We start from the raw sequence: 20900 nt of genomic DNA, 5'->3' as shown, positions 1-20900 counted from the left end.
AGGTTTCTGTCTGATTGACTTGAATTAATTGTAGTGGGGCAATCTGCTCTCAGAGTGGCGCACGGGTCCCCGCCGCTTGCATCTGCACTGCGCAGATCCCTGCCTGCTTATGTCTGCACCGTGCTGGTCCCCACCACTTCGGTTATGGGGTTTCTTAAAAGCAGCCTGGTCCAGGAAAGATCTTAACCTGCGTCTGTCTGGAGTAGGAGAATCATGGTGACTCTCTGCCTTGGCCCTTTAATAGGACAGAAAATTAGGTAGGCGGAATAAACCAAACAAAATGCTGGGAGGAAGAAGGCAGGGAGCCAGATGCCATGGGGCCAGCCGCCAGGTCAGACATGCTGAATCCTTCCTGGTAAGCCACCACCTTGTGGTGCTACACAGATTATTAAAAATGGTTTAAGCAAGATATGAGAGTTAGCCAGTAAGAGGCTGGAGCTAATGGGCCAAACAGTGTTTAAAAGAATACAGCTTCCATGTAATTATTTTGGGTAAAGCTAGCCATGTGGGAGCCGGCTGCAGCCTGCCGCTCCTCATCACTACATTGTCAGACTAGTCAGTGTTGTTGGGTAGCACTGATGATAACTCTTCTCCTGCAGCTGCCTGTTCCCATCTTCTGATATTAGGAGTGCCAACCCCCAGGTCCATTAGTACTAACTGGATTTTGTTTCAAGTCCTGTCACCTAAGTATTTAGCATCTTTACTAATAGGGACTTATCTTTAAATTTGGGGAGACACTGTGTTGGTTAACTTGACACAAACTAGAGTCATCTGCAAAGAGGACCTCAATTGAGAAAAAGCCTTTATGAGACTGGACTGTAGGCAAGCCTGTATGGTATTTTTTTGATTGATGATTGAGGTGGGAGGGCCCAGACCACTGTGAGCAGGTGGTCCTGTGTTATGAGAAGAAAGCAAACTGAGCTAGCTAGGAGTAAGCCTGTACACAGTTTTCCTCCACGTGGCCTGGGCTTCATTTCCTGCCTCCAGGTTCCTACCTGAGTTCCTCTTCATGCTGGATGACAAGCTGTAAGCTGAGATAACCCTTTCCTCCCCAGGTTGCTTGTGATCATGGTGTTTCTCACAGCACCAGAAAGCAAATTAAGTAGTCACAAAGAGCATTCACAGTAGCCTATATTGTTTTTTTTTTGGGGGGGGGTCTCTTGGACTCCCTTATCAAACTATTCTAAGGGAGGTATCCCTTACCTGGTTCTGGGATCCTGGAGAGAATACTACTCCTCAGTGTGGGGTAATTTCATTTATACACAGACGTGTATATGTATTTTTCATATATTAATTTTTAAGTAAGTTTATAAAACAATAAATCTCGCTATGGGTGTGAGCGCATGCGTGCGCATATGCGCTCGTGCGGCTAATTAAATCGCTTCTTGTATCCCCTCCCCCTCCTTCGCCTTGTCACAGCACCCTGGCCCCATTCTTTACCTCTCTAGAGCTCCTTCTTCCTGCCTCCCCAGTAGTTCTTTTCTGAATGCAAGGGGCTCAGTAAAGAAAATAGCCGCTCTGTGGGCAGAAAAGGGAAAAGTTTATTCCACAGTACCAAGGCTGTCTACCTGAGAGAATCAAGAGGGGGATAATCTCCAGGGTTACGAGGGAATGGGTACCTGAGAGAAAAGGGAGCCTGTGAGGTGGAGTGGGGCTTTGAAGTGTCTAACAAGTACCTGTGAGTACTTTGAACTATATAACAAGTACACCCAGGGGGCTTACAAGCCAGCACACACCTTGATGTGTTGAGAGGCGCCACAGGCCTGTGTTAATGGAGAGCCATACTTCCCTTTTGCTTTCGATAAGAAGAATGACTCCTTTTGGCAAGTGAGAACCAGTTTCACAAGTTCCTGAGGAATGCTGGCTTTTGTCTAACCACCAGAATTTGGGGGAAAACTGGGGTTTCCTTCAGACCCGACAATGTCTACTCCAGCTTCTACAGTAACTTCAAGTTTATAAAGTCAAGCCTAAAACTTTAGAGCTAGGTGTCACAAATAAGAGATACCATGTGGCATTTGACTTTTCTGGGTTTGGGTTACCTCACTTAATATATTTTTCAGTTCCATCCCTTTCTTTACAGATTTCACGGTTTCAGTTTTCGTTAGCACTGCATGTATGTACTACTTTTTCATTACCAATTCATCAGCTGACGGACATCTAAGCTGCTCTAGTTACTAGCTATTGTGAACAGAGTAGCAATGAATACAGTTGGGAAGTATTGTTATAATAGGATTTTGAGGCATATAGTAAGGAGTTAAAAAGATGGATCATACGGTACATCTACTTTTGGCTTTTTTGAGACCGCTTCACAGTGATTTCCATAGTGGCTACACTTGTTTGTAATCCCATCAATGGTAAAACAGAGTTCCCTGTAGCCACTCAGCGCTTTCTGTCCATTGTTCCCTTCCTTCCTTCCTTCCTTCCTTCCTTCTTTCCTCCCTTCTTTACTTTTTTCTTTCCTCCCTCCCTTCCTTCCTTTCTTTCTTCCTTTCTTTTTTTCCACTAAGGATGTTGAACACTGTTAGAGATATTTCTTAGCTATTTTTATTTTCCCACTTGAAAACTCTATCTACAGTCCATTTTGACTGGATCATTTGTTTTTTAAATTCTTTGGTTTTTTTTTATTGTGTGTATTTTGAATATTAATTCTCTATTGAATGTATAACTGATAAAGATTCCCTCCACTCTGTGGAATTCCTCTTCATTTGATTGACTGTTTTATTTGCTGTACAGAAATTTTTTATTTTTATGAGGTCCCACCCATCAATTCGTGTCACTAATTCTTAAGTGAATGGCGTCCTATTTAGAAAGTCCTTTTATTTCTATATCCTGTAGGTTACTTCCTGTTTTAGGCTTTTACACTAAGACCTTTGATCTATTTGGAGTTTATTTATTTATTTTTTTTTTTTGTGCAGGGTGAGAGATGAGGGTCTAATTTTATTCTCCCACATATGGGCATTGAGTTTTCTGAGTACCATACATTGAAGATTCTGTCTTTTTTCCAGTGTATATTTTTGGTATCTTTGTTGAATTATTAGGGCTGTCATTCTGTGTACTTATGTTAGGGTCCTCCCTTTTGTCCCATTGATTTACATGTCTGTTTTTGTGCCAATACCATGCTGTTTTTATTGTTATGGTTTTGTAATATAACTTGAAATCTGGTGTAGCCATCCCTGTTTTTGCTCAGGATTGTTTTGGCTACCCAGGGCCTTTTGTGCTTCCATATGAGCTTTAGGGTTTGTGTTTTCCTCTCCTTGAGGAATAGAGTGCGATTTTTTTTTTAAATTAGAATTGTATTGCATCTATAAATTGCTTCTGGCAAAAACGATCATTTCAGTGTTAGTTCTCCTAACCCCTGACCATGGGAGGCTTCTCCATTTCTCACATCTTCCTCCGTTTCTTTCCTCAGAGACTTTAAATTACCACTGTGAAAGCCTTTCACGTCACAGATTTTTATTTCATGTCTTTAGATATTTATTTTTTTAAAAGATTTATTTTAGTTTTAATCATGGAGTAGGGAGTATGTGTGTAGGTGTTTGTGTGTGAGTGCAGGAGCCCATGGAGACTAGAGGCATTGGATCCCTTAGGGATGGAGTTACAGGCAGTTGTGAGCTGCCTGTCAGGTGCTGGGAATCAGGTTGAATTCTCTGGGAGAAGAAAACCTTCTAACCGCTGAGCCATCTTTCCAATCCCTGATCTTTTCTTCTCCCTCTTCCTCCTCCTCCTTCTCCTCCTCTTCTTCTCTCTTTTGAGGCTAATGTGAATGGGAGTGTTTCCTTGATCTTTTTCTCAGAGTGTTTGTTGTTCACTTATAGAAATGCTACTGGTTTTTCTAAGTTGATCTTGTATCTTGCCACTTTTCTGCCACTTCTAGATGTTTGCTGGTGGAATCTTTGAGTTCTCTTATGTACCATATCAGATCATCTGCAAATAGAGAGATAATTTGGCTTTTTTTTTTTCTTATTTGTATCTCTAAGAAAAATGAGGTAGAGAAGCAGATAGACTCAATTCCAACAGGCCGAGGCTGCTTTATCAGAACAGTAAGGGGCTGCAACCATTCTGTGGAATGAGGGTAAGCACATTTAGAAGGGCTGGGGCACATGTACGAAAACTACCAGGAAGTTGTGGCTAATGTTTTGTGGTTTGACTGGGAGTTATTTTTGCATCTCTCACACTTGAAAGAGGCTAGTGAGATAAACTGGCCGATCTACCTCAACTAACAAGACAGAAGCACCACTATTCCCTGCCCTAAATAACTATTGAATCATGTAGAATGAAACCTGCTCTAACTTATTTAATGCTAATTAATTGATTAATATCTGTAACTAGAGGTTTCTCATCCTGCCTGGTCCCACAGCTGCTTTTAAAATAATCACTCAGAGGCTTAATATTAATTACATATTGTTTGGCCTATTAGCTCAGGCTTATTATTAACTAGTTCTTACAACTTAAATTAATCCATTTTTATTATTCTATATTTTACCACCAGGCTTGTGGCTTATTATTATCAGCTGCTGGTGTCTCCCTGACTCTGCCTTCCTTACCCACTTCTTTCTGCTTGAATTTTCTTCCTAGCTATATTCTTCCTGACTATTGGCCAAATCAACTTCTTTGTTAACCAAAGGTAATAAGGCATATTCACAGCATATAGAAGGGCATCCCACATAATTATAATCTGCCCTTTTCTGCCTAATTAAAAAGGAGTGTTTTAACTTTTTGTTTTTTGTTTTTTGTTGTGTTTTTGTTTTTGATTTTACGAGGCAAGTTTAGCAGTCATTTTCCAGTGGGTCCTGCATGTCTAATTTATGCAGCATATTGTCAAGCAGTTCAGACAAGTGCAGTTTCTTCCCCAAATGCCTAGCCTTGCCATATTGAAAGCAAACTTCATAGGGAACTTCTTCAATGCCTATTATCCTCTTGAAGTAATTGGTACTGCCAGGAGTAGACCTCTCTCACTGTCAAGAAAAGTTTAAATTCTTAAAACATTTTAAATGCCATATTCTGTAGGTCTGTAAAGTGTTTGAAGACTACCTATCAATCATAAATATATCTTTGTATACCTAGAAAACCTAACTAATGTGTCTATAAATTTAACTATTAAAGATGACTATTAATTTGTATTTCTTAACTATATATTACATTTTTAAATGAGCTGCATAAACATAATACCTTAAACAAGAGTAGAACTAAATATACAGTATAACAAAATTGACCTTAAATTTGTATCAATAAACCAAAATCTATACCAATGTAAAGTACTTTGAGATTAACAATTGTTTTTGGTTTAAAGTAGATTTAATAATCTACCTTTTTTCATCATTTCTATATCATATCCCCCTTTTTTCTGTAGAAAGAGATTTACTATTACCATTAACCACTTATAACCAATCCCCTTTAAATGAAAACAGACATTCATAAATAATATTTTTGGAATTTGGCCTTAATTTATGCTACTTTCTGCTGATTCAGAGTGCTGGTAGTCTTATAGGGATCCTGAGAAAAGTTAGAATTAAGGTCAAGTCTTGGCTGTAGTAGTCTGTGAGGCTGCATCATTTCAGCCAGTTGCTTGAAGATGTTCTGGATATTGGATCACATGGGCCACCATTCCCAATGATACCTCTCAGGGTTCTTGCTTGATCAAATCATATTACCCCGGAAGGAATCCATAACTTTTCATCTTCTGTGTAAACAAAAGCAAAACCTCTTTCCCAAAGCAACATATCCTTAGACCCAAGTTTGAAGCCAAGATACCTTTATGTTGGTTTAGCTTAGAAGCCCCCACAATGAAATGTCTTTCTGTAGTTAGCTCATTAACAGTCAAAAAAAATTAGAGATAACGCAATAGTATGCATAATCTAGACACTGTGAACATTCCATCTTTTTTGGCTTATTATTTTTTACTTTTACTGTCTCTTTAAAGACTTTATTTTTATTTTTTAAAACTTTTTTTTATAACTACCTATACCCTTTTCCTCTCTTTCTCTCCCAAGCCTACATACATTTTTTTTTTTTTTTTTAACGCTTTCACAACGGAGATTTTATTGGTTGAGGAGTAAAGTACACAGACATTTCAATCCTTAAAACATGTACCCAAACTCTGAGGAGTCATACATTGTGTTCTCGTACCCAAAAGAGCCATGTGTTGTTTCTCTTTGAACTTATTCCAAGTGATGTTCCACCCCAAGTCTTCCCCAAGACCTCACATAATAATTAGCTGCTCACAATCCTCAACTCCACTGACTCACCATTGTATGCCACGCACAGGACACAATCTCAAGTTCAATGTTTCACAGCACATTGTTATACTTGTTAGGAAAATGGACTGCTATAGGCAGACAGTCCTGACAGGGTAAGGACCAAGGAGTGGGTTTTTAGCCAACAGTTCTACAAAACACGACACCGGATATAACGGAAAATATTCCAGGGACACAAACGCACGACCGAGACTCCAAATTACCACTTAGTATATGCTTTGTGTTGTAGGATATAAAACTAGCCCCCTCTACGGAATGTTATGGTGACCCCCGAGACAGTCACAGCCTCTCTTGATTCAGTATCCTGCTATTTTCTGGTTGTACCAAAAAATAAACAACCAGCAAGTGATTTAACCTCTTAAAAAAATCATTTACACTTAAAAAATGGGATGAGGCAGGATTTCTCCCCACCTTTTAAAAATGTTTCTAGAGCTACTAAAAAACTCGCATTTACAAAATAGTTGATAAAAATATTCCTCTGGATTGTACAAGAAGGGAGGCGGGGACACTGACAGACATGATGGATGGTTAGTCGGACTTGGCTTCTTTCTCTTCTCCTTCAGAGGCTGTACTCTGGTTCTCGGTCTCTCCGTTCTCTGCGGGCAGATCCGTGGTTTGCTGGTCGGCCACTTCAGCTTGTTTGCCCTTTGCTCCCCGCTTCCCTTTTGCTTGCACTTTTTTATCCGATGATTTATCCTTTCCCGTGGCCTTTTTCGGCTTCGCGTCCACCTTGGCAGGGGCGGGCTTGGCCGACAGCCTCGCGGAGCGGCGCTTGGGCTCCGTCTTCGCCGCTCCATCCGCGCTAACCTTCCTCTTGGGCATCTTGGCGGCGCTCCTACATACATTTTTTAAAAATACACTATGACCCATTTAGAGGTTCTTTTTTTTTTTTCTTCTGAATCTGTCTTTATGGTGTACCTATAATCATTTTTTGATCACTGTTTTAAACTGGTAAGCAGGCCTGGCTAGAATTAAAGTGCCTACTTTGGCTGTTGGTTCTGCCCTACTTGACGTTTTATCATGGTGGAGGTAGCAACAAACTTCATGCTTACTCCCTTCTCCCAATACTGCCATTAGGTAGTGTGCAATGGGCCCACAAACTTTTTTGTCTGTATGAGTATGAGCTAAATCCATCACACAGTACAGGTTGATTAGTCTTTTTGTATCAAGGCCTGTGTGAGATTATGGAAACACACCATGCTGCTTAGCTCATGGTGGCTGGTGACTGACTCTATATTGCAGGCAGCTATTGGGAGACATATCTCTATATGATGGTCAGCACGAGAGACTAGGAATCCCAGTGCAGCTCTGTTTCTGTGCATTTAGAAAAATTTTAAAACTTTCTCTGGCCCTATGGAAATTTGAGAGCCTCATACTGGTATGCCATTTGTAATTGGAGGTTTCTCCTCCTGCCTGGTCCTGCAGCTCCTTTTAAAATAACCACTCAGAGACTTAATACTAATTACAAACTATTTGGCCTATTAGCTCAGGCTTATTGTTAATTAGCTCTTACAACTTAAATTAACCTATTTTTATTATTCTATATTTTTACCACGAGGGTTGTGGCTTGTTACTTCACATTTTGCTTTCCCAGAAGTGACTGGCATCTCCCCAACTCTACTTTTTCTTCCCTAGACCCTCCTGCCTCTCTTCTTGGATTTCCTGCCTAGCTATATTCTGCCTGGCTATTGACTAAATCAGCTTCTTTATTAATCAATAGTAACAAGACATAGTCACAGCATATAAAAGGGCATCCCACATAAAATGTCATTCTGCCATGTAGTCACATCAAATGCATTTGTCAAGACAAGGCCATCTTTTAAGAAGTTCTGCCAACCAACCTTTTTCTCTCACTCCTCCAGTTGTATCAGTTGACTTTGTACAGGCCAGTGTGATCTATACTGAGACAATCCATGCTCCAGAAAGCCCCATTGATGGCAATGCTTGGGGAGTGGTGCCTAGCTTGAAGAATATAAAATTTACACTTTTGATCTCTGGCTCACGCTTGCTTCTTGACAGGCTGATATTTAGTTTAAAAGAATGTGCTTTTTTTTTTTTCTATTTTGTGTTTTTTTTTTTCATTTCTTCTCTGAGGTTATTGGGGTGGAGATCAGGTTCAAACAATTGAATTTTACATACAATATACACCTATGTTGTGACTGTCAACTGAATGTTGGCATTCAGTTGTTAGCAGAGAGTAAAAAGACCAAACTGAGAACTGACAGTAGGCTGTTCATTAAAATGTGGATTAATCTGACCCAGCCATGCATCTTACCCATAGGATGTGATCAGCTGATGGATCAGTCCTCAAATCTAGAGTGAAGCTTTGCAGAAATAGATTAGCAACCTGAAAGGGCATGGTAGGGGCAGATTCTCAAAGGGATCACTGCTCACTCTATCCCCTGTTACCACTTCTGTTCTCCAGTCTCTCACTTACTCTAGTGCCTTTTACTTGAACCTTTGATGATGACAAATTTACTTTCTCTGTACTCTCCGCAAGGGCTACTATCTACTTATTGCAACTTGAAACTTAAAACTCAGGAATCCCTGAGGCTAAAACTTTCCTTTTCTATATTAGATTCTTTTTGGACCGGGGACAGGATATTTCTTGGCTTTGATCTCATAATCTTGTGTCTTAGAGAGATGAGTACAGGGGAACACTACTACGATGTCTTTAATAATTAGTTATGTGTGTATTGTGTGTATATGTATGGTGTGCATGGAGGTGTGTGTTTATAATGTGTGTGTGTGTGTGTGTGTGTGTGTGCGCACACGTGTGTATCCATGGTGCATGGGTAGATATCAGAGGACAAAGGCAGGGGTTGGGTCTTACCTCCCAGCTTCTTTGGAGGCAGAGTCTCTCCTGTTTTTATTGTCTTGTATTTTATTTGGAGGCATTAATTCTCCTTTGGTTCTCACCTGGCACCTTGTTTTTGAAGTAGAGTGTTTCTTGTTCTAACCTTCCAACTTATTTTCAGGTAGTTTTTCTTGTAGTTCTCACCTTCTGTCTTGTTTCTGAGGCAGAGTGTCATCTGTTCTTGTTTGACACCTTGTTTTCAAGTAGTCTATATTCCAAGCTAGGTGGCTCACAGGCTTCAAGTGATACTCTTGTCTCCTCTTCTCAACTCACCATAGAAGTGTTCAATCTGTAGATGGGTACTGGGCACTACCTTTAAAACAGTGGTTCTAGGGGTCAGAACTGAGTTCATCAGACTTGCACAGCAAGCACTTTGACTCATGAAGCCATCCCTTAACATTTTATTCTGCACCCTTCACAGACACAGTGTATATGTGAGAAAGCACACAATGCTATTCCTGTTCATCTATGGGGGATTGGTTACAATATGTCCTATAGATAAAAAATATCTGTACATTCCCAAATCTGTAAACTCTCAGGTCCTATATACCAAATGGCATCATATCTACATATAACCTAAATATAAACTCTTGTAAACTTTATGTTTTCAATAGGACACTCATATTGCCTGATGCAATATAAAAGTTGTGTAATAATTGTTTTACATGTTGTTCAGGGAATAAGGAAAAGGGAGGCTGTAAATATCCAACATCTATATAACCTCTGTGAACCTCACTAGAGAGTTCACATTGGCAGCAATGCAACAGTTTCAGTTCGGTTTTACTTAAATCTATGGAGAGCAGCGGATTTCAAAGGTCTGGCTATAATTCCATCAGAGATTTTGTTACTAAGAGAATTGGCCATAGCTTTTATTTCAAACAACAAGCCTCCAACATGACATCTGATTAATATGCAATGGAAAAACCAAGTTAAAAAATGTCTTTTGGTTATAAAATTATTGGACAGCATTTCAGGAGAGTCATCTGGAAGGGAAGGGCTGAATCAATGAGATGATCAGTTATAATGGCCTCTGTGCCTGGCTCTTGAACTCTCCACACAGTCCTTTGTCACAGGACTTGCTCATTTAGTTTGTGTACCAACATCAAGGAGCAGTTGAGGGGGCAGCAAAGAGTTGAATGGACACAAGTGCCAAAGGGTTTGGGAAAAACAGATGATGTAAGCAGAAGGTAAACGTGATCCAACATACGAACAATTGTGCTCTTTAAAACCAAAATAAGGGGTGAAGAATATAATTCATTGGTAGAGTGCCTACCTAGCATGCATGAGGTCCTGGGTTTAATCCCTAGTACCATTTAAGAAAAAAATAATAATAACAAACTAAAACAAACGAACAAAAAAACCCAGATGTCATACATGAACTAGTCCCAGGAATCAAACCTTTAGTTTGAAGACTTGCACTGTGTTCCAGAAAGAAAAAAAAAATGATGCCAATCTATTAGAAAAGGACAGCTATATTCACTGCCTTTTCTGAAGATTGTCTTTCATGGTTCCTCAAAGCTATTTTTCTTTTTCTTTCTTTTTTTTTTTGTTTGTTTTTTTCGAGACAGGGTTTCTCTGTGGTTTTGGAGCCTGTCCTGGAGCTAGCTCTTGTAGACCAGGCTGGTCTCGAACTCACTGAGATCCGTCTGCCTCTGCCTCCCGAGTGCTGGGATTAAAGGCGTGCGCCACCATCGCACGGCTATTTTTCTTGAAGATGCCATCTGGGGCTGGGTTGAGATTGGTGGCATGTCTCTCTTTTGTCAGCCTGATAGCAACCCCACCTCTGTGGTAGATGGAGGGATGACACATAAGACCTGTGTTGGTTAAGCTTCTCTTTCTCACCAACTAGACTTATCTGAGCAGAGGGAACTTCAATGGAGAAAATGCCTCCATTGGATTGACTTGTAGACAAGCCTGTGGGGTTTTTTCTTGATTGATGATTGACGTGGGAGGGCCACATTGTAGCGTGGGTGGTGCCGTCCCAGGTCAGGTGGTCCTGAGTGATTTAAGACAGCAAACCAAACAAGTCAAGGTGAGCAAGCTAGTAACTGGCACTCCCCCATGGTTTCTCCTTTAGTTCTTGCCCCAGTTGCCCCTCATGATGGACTGTGAGCTGTAAACTAAAATAATCCCTGTTCTTCCCAAGTTGCTTTTGGTCATGTAAGGTGATTTTTGTTTGTTTTTTGTATTTTATTTTTTTTTGAGACAGGGTTTCTCTGTGCAACAGCTGGAGCTGTCCTGGACCTCCCTTTGTAGACCAGGCTGGTCTCAAAGTCACAGAGATCTGTTCGCCTCTGCCTCCCAAGTGCTAGGATTAAGGGCATGTACCACCATGCCTGGCTATGCACGTTGGGCCCCCGGTGTTATTATCACACCAATGGACACCAGGAGTATGGACTGTTGCTATGACAGAACTGACCATGCTTTTCTTTTGGACGAGGGTAGGCGATTGTGGAAGTGTTCAGAACTTTGGCCTGGAAAAGCCATTGAGTTCTCTGAGCTTGCTGAGCAGTTGTGAAAGCTTAGAAGACGATGTTCTCAAAAGGATAATGGCTTGTGAAGCCTTCTAGAGGTAGCGTGAGAGTCTCTCAAAGACTTAGCAGGGCCGTTCATGTGATCGATCTACAGTAAGAATCTGTGATATCTGCTCAGCAGGATCTGAAGGATCACCATGATCAACAAGAGACCAGCACCACTGCGGCCAACCCTTTGTTTTACTGCAGTAGGTCTCAACCTTCCTAATGCTGCAAGCCCTTAAGACAGTTCCTCATGTTGTGGTGACCCCCAGCCATTAGATTGTTTCTGTGGTTACTTCATAACTGTAATTTTGCAACTGTTATGAATTGTAATGTAAACACCTGATATGCAGGATATCTAATATGTGACCCCTGTAAAAGGGTCTTTTGTCCCCCAAATGGGTCACGACCCACAGGTTGAGAACCACTTCTTTACTAGGACAGTTGATGCTGGTCAGCTGGAGCTGAGAAAATCCGCTGTGGTTAAGAGGAGACCAATATCACTGAAGTGAAATCTGGCCGTATTTCTTCAGGGTTAACACATGGAAGTTGGGATCTAGAGAGTACCAAGGCCGTATCTCATGTTGGCAGCTGAACTTGGTCATGTGTAGGAGTCCCCTAGGTACTACTGATTTTGAAGCCATGAAGGGCCATAGAGAACAGCTGAGTCTTAGCATTGTGAGAGACCAGGAGAGGTTACTGGGAAGGTGTGTCCCAGATGCGGGATTTTGAGCTACAAGATTTAATTTACATTGTTGAATTTTGATTTTGCTTTGATTGTTTCTGTGTTCTGGTTCTTCCCTTGTGGAATAAGAGTTTGTACCTTATTTTTTATTTTACAGGAAACTGCTGTTGAGCGTTTGGACTTTTTAAGAGGCAGTGTTTGTTTTTTGTATTTTTTTTTAAAGAGAACTTTGACTTTTAAAGCATTGAAGTCTTTATAAAATTATGCTTTGTTTTATCTTGTGATATTAACATGGATTCTTGGGGACAAACAAGAAGGTAAAGTTTATGGTGTAATAGTGATGTGGTGGGTGTCAGGGTGACGAGGAGTCACAATTGTGTTGGTTAATATTTCATCAGTTGGACACAAAACCATAACTGAGAAAATGCACCCATCAGACTGGCCTGCAGGCAAGCCGATGAACGTTTTCTTTATTTCTGTGGGCGGTGTCATTCACGGGCAAGTGGTTCTGGAGTGTGTAAGAAAGCAAACCGAGTAAGCCAGGAGGAGCAAGACAGTGAGCAGTGTTCCTTCATGGCTTTGGATTCAGTTCCTGCCCTGATTTCCCTTTATCGTGGACCATAGTTGTAGAATGAAATAAACCCTTTCTTCCCCAAGTGTCTTTCGCTTCTAGTGTTTTATCACGGTAACAGAAACAAATTAAGACAAAGCCCAACGGTGCCAGTTCCACATTTTCCGTTGTTTCTAATCTTTAAGAGTGAAGTCTAAGTGCCAAGGGGCAAAGTGATATCCATGAGTTTCCTACTTTAAAAGCAAATATTGTTTTTACCATTTAATAAACTTTCCTTTATCATTAACTATATATAGTAGTCCTTCTTAGTGGCTTTGCTTCATTTTTTTTTTTTGAGACAAGGTTTCTCTGTGTAGCCCTGGCTGCTCTGGAACTCACTCTGCAGACCAGGCAGGCCTGAAACTCACAGATTCACCTGCCTCTGTCTCCAAGTGGTGGGATCAAAGGCACGCGTCACCATTGCCAGCTCCTTCTTAGTATTTTAATCGTCATTGAAAACATGTATTTTTGAAACAATCTCATATAATCCAAGTTGGCTTCTGGATTGTAAGTCACTATGTTGCTAAGGCTAGCTTTGAGACTTCTGATCCTCCTGCTTTCGCCTCCCAAGTGTTGGTATTATAAGTCTGTGCACCTGTGTCTGGCACAGAAGATGTATCTAAAGTACTTATGATATAGTGAAATCAAGATTCAGGTTGTGCTCTGGGCATTTTTTTTTTTCCCCTGTGTACTCTGTTTGGCTTCTGTCATCCTATCTGGAGTGACCAAAGTACATTTGAAACTCTGGTCTGGTGGCCCTCACCCACCCTCATTATCATAGACTCGTGAGGGGCCACAGGGCTGTGTCATGGTATGTCATGATGAGGTGGGGTGTTGTCTGTTTCTGTGAGGGGCTCTTGTAGCAACCACAGATGCGCATTGTGTGAGTATGAGTCTGGGATGCACCTCAAGGTCTAAAGTAGACGTTGGTTATTCTTCCTTGATCACTCTCTAATTCACTGAAACAGTGTCTCTCATAGGACCCAGGGCCCACCAATTCTGGCTAGGCTGGCTAGCCAGCTTGTTCCAGTGATTCTCTAATTGCCTTAGGAACGCTGGGATTACGGAGCTGCCACACTTGCTGGGTTTTTATGTGGGTTCGAGAGATCCAAACTCTGGTCCTCCAAGTGCTTTACCCACGAGTCATCCCCATAGCCCCAAGGACTCATGTCACTGCAGCTGACAACATCCACTTTCTCTAAGTGGGCTGTAGGTAGAGACTGCTCATTTGTTTCCCAGCCTATTAGCTCAGGCTTCTTATTCACTAACTCTTACATCTTAAATTAACACATTTCTATTAATCTGTGTGTCAGCACGAGGCTGTGGCCTACAGGTAAGGATCTGGTGTCTGTCTCCTCCTATGGAGGGATCATTAGCTGCTGAAGGAGACAGAAGCCAGATCCTTATCAGTACGCCATAGTCTCGTACCGATACAGATTAAAAGAAATGGGTTAAGATGTAAGAATTAGTGAATAAGAAGCCTGAGCTAATAGGCCAAGCAGTGTTGTAATTAATATAGTTTCTGTGTGATTATTCGGGACTGGGCTGCTATGAAACGAGCGAGCAGTCTCTGCCTACAGTGAGTGACTGGGGTAGGTTGTGGAGGAAGCATGAAGTCAGCAAGTGACCCTCCAGAGCCCACGGGTGGGGACCTTCAGTCATGTGAAGGCTTAGGACAGCAGTGGCAGAGTGCATCATTTTTTTTTAATGTGTCAGTTTCTCTCAAAAATATTGTTTTGTGTCTGAATGTTTTGCCCATATGTATGCCTGTATACTGTGAGTATGCCTGGTGCCTGAGGCAGCCAGAAAAAGCGCCATCAGAGTCCCTGAACTGTAGTTAACAGGCAGTTGTGAGCTCCCACGTGAATGTTGGAATATAACTGGAAGAGCAGCTGCACTCTTAATTGCTGAGCAATCTTTATAGCCCCCTCAATTTCTTACTTGACAACCTGGGTCCTTGATGCTTTAATGCCTTGTCAGATGTGTGTCGTGTTTTGATTTGGAGGTGACTGTTAAGCTTTTGTGGATACGTGACTCTCTGAAACCTTCTAAAGTCCACCATGCCTTGTGTATGATCACAGTCGTAGGTGTACAGATGGACAGGAACTTCCGTGTTCCTTTGCACCTGGAGACCAGAGGTTAACCTTGGGTGCTATTCACTTTATTTTGTGAGACCAATTCCTTGATTTGATCCAGAACTCACCAATTAGGCTACGCTGACTGACCAGCAAGTCCAGCAAGCCCAGGAGCCCCGACTTTCCCTCCAGCACTGGGATTACAAGTGTGTGCTACTACTGACTTTCCTGTGGGTTCTGAGGACTGAAACCATCGTGTGTGGCAAGCGCTTTCCCCACCAAGCCATCTCTCCAGCCCAGGCCTGTCTTTTTTTTTTTGTCTTGTGGGGAGGAGGGACAGGGAGAGGTCGGCGATCTGAAACCTGGTTCTCTTACATTCACAGCGAGCACTCTGAGCCACTGAGCTACCCACCCCAAGCCTAGTCTTCAGATATGGGCGCAAATAAAAAGACAACAGAAAATGAAGAACACTGTATTAATGTTTATTTCTAATAACAAGAAACAGAACATCAGTCCCTTATTTGTACAAAAATACCTGAAAGTTTACAATTAGGTTCACGAGCCAAAGAGCTATGTAGCACAAAGTGAGGCAAAGCACGCGGGGTAAAGGTTTTGTCTGTTAATTAACACCCTCTGCATTCCCTGAAAACGTTTACATGTCAGGTCACTTTCTGGTCACTGCGGTTTGCACTATGACATCACAAATCTACGGTGAGCTGCTGATGCTCACGGAGGCGCAGCGATCCGGCAGACTGTCAGGTACTTAAGTGCAGAAAGGAGAAGACAAAACATCTAAGCTGAGGCACATATTTCTTCAAAGTTTAAGCAAACAAAAAAAAAAAAGAAGAAAAAACACGTTCAGAAACTCTAACACCTAATAATATAACAGAGCCTATCTATTGAAACTCTAAAAACCCAAAGCATTTGGCATTTTCCTTCTCAACTTAGTCCAGGTGGCTACACGGAGTTCTCATTTAGAAAGGAAAATCACAGGCAGAGATTACAAAGTCAAACAGGCTCCAAAACAACCCTGAGCTGTCCCCTTTACATTCATGTCAATTAAATACAAAAATAAAAGTCAAATGTCCTTCAGTCTCTGGCTAGGGGGGCTGGGTACCCACTACCCCAGGGACTAGCTGTTTCAGGTGGAATTCCCAGCTGCCTGTGCAAAGGCTGGCGAGCTCGGGGCCACTGAAGTCTGCTACACTCAAGGCGGGTTGCAGCCTTCGACAATTCACTTCGGCTAGGGAAGTACAAAATACTACGTCAAACCAGCTACATACAAAATTGTGAACCAGAGTCAAGCCTATACTTTCCTTTTAAATAAAATGCATACTTATAAATATGAGATACACGTCCTAGCTGACTACTGTAGAGGCAAAAGAGAAAAAGATTATGCACTGTGGGGACTGGTCTGTGTAAACTGGAGAAAGAAACCCTAGAGTTGTTTGCTGTCTGTTTTGTAAAGTTCTGACCTTAAGTCAGCAAAAAAGAAATGAGTACGGTAAAACTGAAATGTCCGTTATCTGTCCCAAAGGGGAAGATCAGTGGAAACCTGCTGCCAGGCATGAACTTGAGAATTATCTCATTGTCAACTGAATGATTAACTAGCTGCGAAAGAAAGAGAAATGCAATTGAGCATTTATGCTTACGAAAATGTCTTACTAAAAAAAAAAGATAAAAGATAGATAAAAAGTTAAAAAGTAAAAAGAAAAAAAAATTCTTCATTTGTTGTAATAAACATCGCGTGGAAACACGGGTTGCGTGGTCTGTGAACTACAGTGTTTCTATAACTGTGGACCAGCTTGCAGCTGACTCGTTTTTACAAAGCACTGACACATCTATCTTCCACCATGCCGTCAACCGCAGGGCAATCAGGGGTGCTCCCTGGGGAGCACTCCAGTGAGTCGGGACTGGCAATCTAGTGGCTAGCTCAGGTTCAAAGGACCATTCAGGGGTGGTGTCAGGCAAGGAAACCTGTTCACCACGGTTGTCTGTGTGTTTCTCACGGGAGTCCTGTCTGCTACCCTCATGCCTGATAAATCATTAAGGGGACAACAGAGGGTCCTCCAAAGGGTTCAGGGGACCCATTGACAACTCCAGCCACCTTCTGACTCCTCTCTTGGAGGAGGAAGCAAACATCATGCTGCTAAAAACTGTTCAATGTTCACAACCACTGTGAGGTACTTCTCGCCCTAAGCCAGTAGAGGCAGAACCTCTGCATACCCTGCTCCTGCTGGCTTAGGGGGTTTTCAGTAGGGCGCAGGGGTCATCAAGCAAAGACTCAAAGCCAGCCTATGCCAGTGCCCTCTGCAGTGTTTCCTTATCTTTATCCATAGACGCTCAGATTGACAGAGCACAAGGCCAACAAGTTGACATTTTCTCTTTAAATCCTTTAACCCCACGATCCCACCCCACCCTGGTGGGAGAACTGAAATGACTGAGGCTACTGCAGAGGGTAAAGGCAGCAATTATTCTACAACAGTGGGTGGCTGTGAAAACGTGAGGCACAGGGCACCCCAGATGGACTATGTGGCATCCACAATGAATACCAATGTGTTCCAAGAAGGCGTGCTGACATCAGTTTAAAGCTGAGGTCATGCAGCTGTGCTGTGCTGGGGGAACAGCGAGTTTTCCAAAGTAACGAGGTCTCCTGCACTGTGGAGAACAAGATACACGAATAAGAAATGACCAAACACCAGCACAACAACGATGGTAACCAGACTGTGGGAGCTTGACGGAGTCCACAAAACATGCTTGGTGTCACCCACAGTCGACACCTTTGATTTGATTATTTTATTTTATTTTTTTTTTAAAAAAAAGCTTTTCAAGTATGATGGGGAGGACTGGGGTATCTATAATGTAGGAGCCAAATCCACACTGTGGCAACCTGTGGTAAGCAGGATGCCCTCAACAAAACTTTGGGGACCCATTTTTTTTTTTTCCAAGCTGAAATCTGCCAATTCAAAATTCTTTGTCTCATCTGGGTTGCAAAGCCACATCCCCTCCTACCATAGGCTGAGCACAACATTGACAACGAAGAAGGAGTGCAAAAAAGTGATACAAAAAAAGTAAACATCGCGGTTTCAATTGTCAAGATTATTCCAGGGCAAGAGTTCATTTCCAATTACTTCTCTGCGGTTCTCACCCTACGTGGCCTAATCAAGAATCGTCATTCCAGTTTCTCCCCGCACTTGCACTGGATCTCAACCCTCCCCCAATTTAAATGGCTGACGCAGAGGGAGGTGGTCCTGCTGGATCCGCAGCGGCAAATCTTTGTGAAGTCCAAATAACGAATTGATGTTGGTCGGTTGGCACCGATCGAAAAGCCATGTTGTTCTGAGTCCTTAGGTGGGAGTAGGTGTGTGTTCTCCCCCTCATGCAGGCGTCTCCTCTCCGTTCCAGTGTTGCTGCCTCCAGCCTCTGAGAGAGGGCAAGGAGGTCATAAGGCCACGCGGATGCAGTGGTGCTTCAGCTTGCAGGGCAGAACACCTTTGTTGAGCTGGTAGAAGTCGACCAGCTGGATCAGGTCGGAGAACTTGGTGTTCCCATCATCCAGAGTGAAGAAGGTCTGCCCATCATCCTCGCACTGCAGAGACACAGGAAATACTTGCCACGTTAGAGGAGGAGGTGACCTTGGGGGACAACCCATGGCCTGTGGTCAGGAGCCAATTTGCCTGCTCATGGTTTTGTTCCTGAGAGCCACACACACAAATGTGGCAAGGTAGGTCAGAAAACACGGTGGGTAGGGCTGTCTGCCACACTATCTATAGTTTGTTATATTCTAGTTGGGACTGCAACTTCCATTAGGAATGGAAGCAAAAAGAAGGACTGGTTTGAAGGGATCAGTACTTACGGGCAAGATCTGGAAGTTTTTAATCTTCTGGTGGTGGCACAGAGTCAGTACAAATGCCTTTGGATTACTCTGGCTGTCACGGAGCAGGAACAGCCTGTGGAGTGGGAAACCAGCAATTGATTATCGATTTTTCTAAACCCAAGTGTATTTCCCATGTATGAGTATGCATGTATACACAGGCACATCAGCTAGACCTGCTGATAAAAATGGGCTTACAGCCATGACACTTTGGTGTTTGGGCACCTGAGTGGTTTTCAGTGGCAACAGCATCCAGAAGGAAGTTGACAATGTCGTTTGACATTGAAAGGAAACTACAAAGACAAAGGTGAAATGTCCTATGTTAGAGGGTTAGAAAGTGCTCGCAGTCCAACAGGAACATGCCAAAATTACCCAAAGAAGAGAAGATTTTCCTTAGAGAAGTGACCTAGTGAGTGGTGGAAGACTCACCACACCCTTCCCTCCTGGCAAGGAAGAAGAGCTTCTGTGGGAGCTAAGGGGATGTGACCTTGAAAAGAAGCAATATTTCCCGCTTCCTAACACTTCACAAGAGGTGAAATATCAGCTGAGGGGACAGGAACCAGACTGAGACCATCTTCATCATGTATCAGACCATCACTATGGGGACAGAGCTAACGGACTTCAGATATCTCCCATCGTTTCCTGTGTACTCCTGCCCTAGATATGCGAGCCAGTTCTAGCCAAGAGATGCTGGCTTTGGAATAAGTCCAGCCACCACTGGTCAGGTCTGGCTTCTGCTCACAACAGGAGATACAAGGAAGGCAGATACAGCACCTAAGGTTGTGGATTTTCCCCCTTTGTTGTAAAGCACACAAGGAGGGGCACGCTAAAAAATTTAAATCTGTGACAACTGTATCAGTGTTTGCTTCCTGGTTCTCATGATACCACTGTGGTTAGGTAAAACCACACAGAGCTTCCATTCAGGAATTACTAGGAATAAAAGGACATCAAGCTATAATTAATTTACTTTTAAATGTTAAAAAAAAAGGGGAAACAGTGACAGACTAAAAGTGCTGTCCTATTATCACTAGAATCGTGGGTAGAGCTACACAGCAGAATTGAGTGAATTCTTCTTGTAACTTTTCTACAACTTCCAAACAATCACAAAATAAAATGTAACAGAACAGCACAAAGAGGCCTAACAATGGTGCTCTCCAACCTTGGAGTGCAAGAGGCCTAACAATGGTGCTCTCCAACCTTGGAGTGCAAGAGGTAGTCCACACACTAGGAAGGAAGAAAAGCAAGTTTCCAAGTTCTGCTTGGCGCTATGAAGAGGAAATGTCATGAGATATTAGACCAAACTACTGCCGTTAGTGCTGTCACCAGCTTGCTGAGTGTAATGTTAGACTAGAAAGTATTTAAATAGGACCGGGGAATCCACACTTGAAACACATTTGTTAACTTCTCAGTGCCTTTAGAATGCAAATATCCAGAATTTGTACATTCTGGGAAACACCAATCAGCATGTTACTCCATGGCTTGGTGTGGCCAGACTTACAGGGAGAGCGTTATCTTGGACTCAAGATATGTAACATGTTTCTCTTGTATGTGGAATCCAGACTTAACAATGTATTTTTATCTTTATCTATGGTGGTCACATGGAATCAATGCAAGCAGAAGGGGACCTATTTGGGGGCAGGAGAGGGACCACTGGGAGACAAGGGACAAAGAAAGGCAAGAAGGGCAAATATGGAAAAAGTACAATGGCAGACATGAAATAAAACTCCATAACAAAGCCCTTTGTTTTGCAAACCACATTTGTCTGGCGTGGGGGTGGTGGTGGCATCGCTATGGGTGCCATTGCTGTGGAACATGTTCACTGTAGGCAGGATGACATGCTTACTCACTCACTCACAGAAATCTGGGAGCGTGGAGTGTTCCTGTCTCAGTCATTTATCTACCTACCATTTCTATCTGTAGATAGGGAGCAAGGGCAGGATGAAGGCAAAGGTGAACACTTGCCCTGGGCTGCGAGGGGCCACTGGGATGATAGCAGCGGTGATAGAGTTTGCACCCTGTGGTCCAAAGT

General features: G+C 42.5%; 2 protein-coding genes across 8 annotated transcripts in view; both read right to left on the bottom strand.

Annotated features, from left to right (window-relative positions):
• Nucleotides 1-6065: 6065 nt before the first annotated feature.
• Nucleotides 6066-7082, bottom strand: LOC121459649 (non-histone chromosomal protein HMG-14-like). Its single transcript, XM_041669568.1, has one exon. The coding sequence runs from the start codon at nt 7074-7076 to the stop codon at nt 6783-6785; it is 294 nt and encodes a 97-aa protein (XP_041525502.1). The 5' UTR covers nt 7077-7082; the 3' UTR covers nt 6066-6782.
• An 8383-nt stretch (nt 7083-15465) lies between these two features.
• Nucleotides 15466-20900, bottom strand: part of Grb10 (growth factor receptor bound protein 10) — a 121439-nt gene continuing 116004 nt past the window's right edge. For all 7 annotated transcript variants that reach the window (XM_041669411.1, XM_041669410.1, XM_041669406.1 and 4 more), the window contains 2 exons: nt 18854-18947; nt 15466-18586 (listed from right to left, as the gene is read on the bottom strand). In XM_041669411.1, coding sequence (XP_041525345.1) covers nt 18440-18586; nt 18854-18947 — 241 coding nt within the window. In that variant the 3' untranslated portion in view covers nt 15466-18439. The remainder of the gene's footprint in view (nt 18587-18853; nt 18948-20900) is intronic.

The sequence above is a fragment of the Microtus oregoni genome, unplaced genomic scaffold (assembly GCF_018167655.1).
Source record: "Microtus oregoni isolate MIOR12 unplaced genomic scaffold, Mior012 000019F_ref0000042, whole genome shotgun sequence".
Taxonomy (NCBI): Eukaryota; Metazoa; Chordata; class Mammalia; order Rodentia; family Cricetidae; genus Microtus; species Microtus oregoni.
The sequence above is the reverse complement of the archived record's forward strand: the minus strand, read 5'-3'. Positions and strand labels throughout refer to the sequence as shown.

Coding starts and splice junctions, on each gene's coding strand:
- LOC121459649 (XM_041669568.1), bottom strand. CDS start 7,076: ATGCCCAAGAGGAAGGTTAGCGCGGATGGAGCGGCGAAGACGGAGCCC.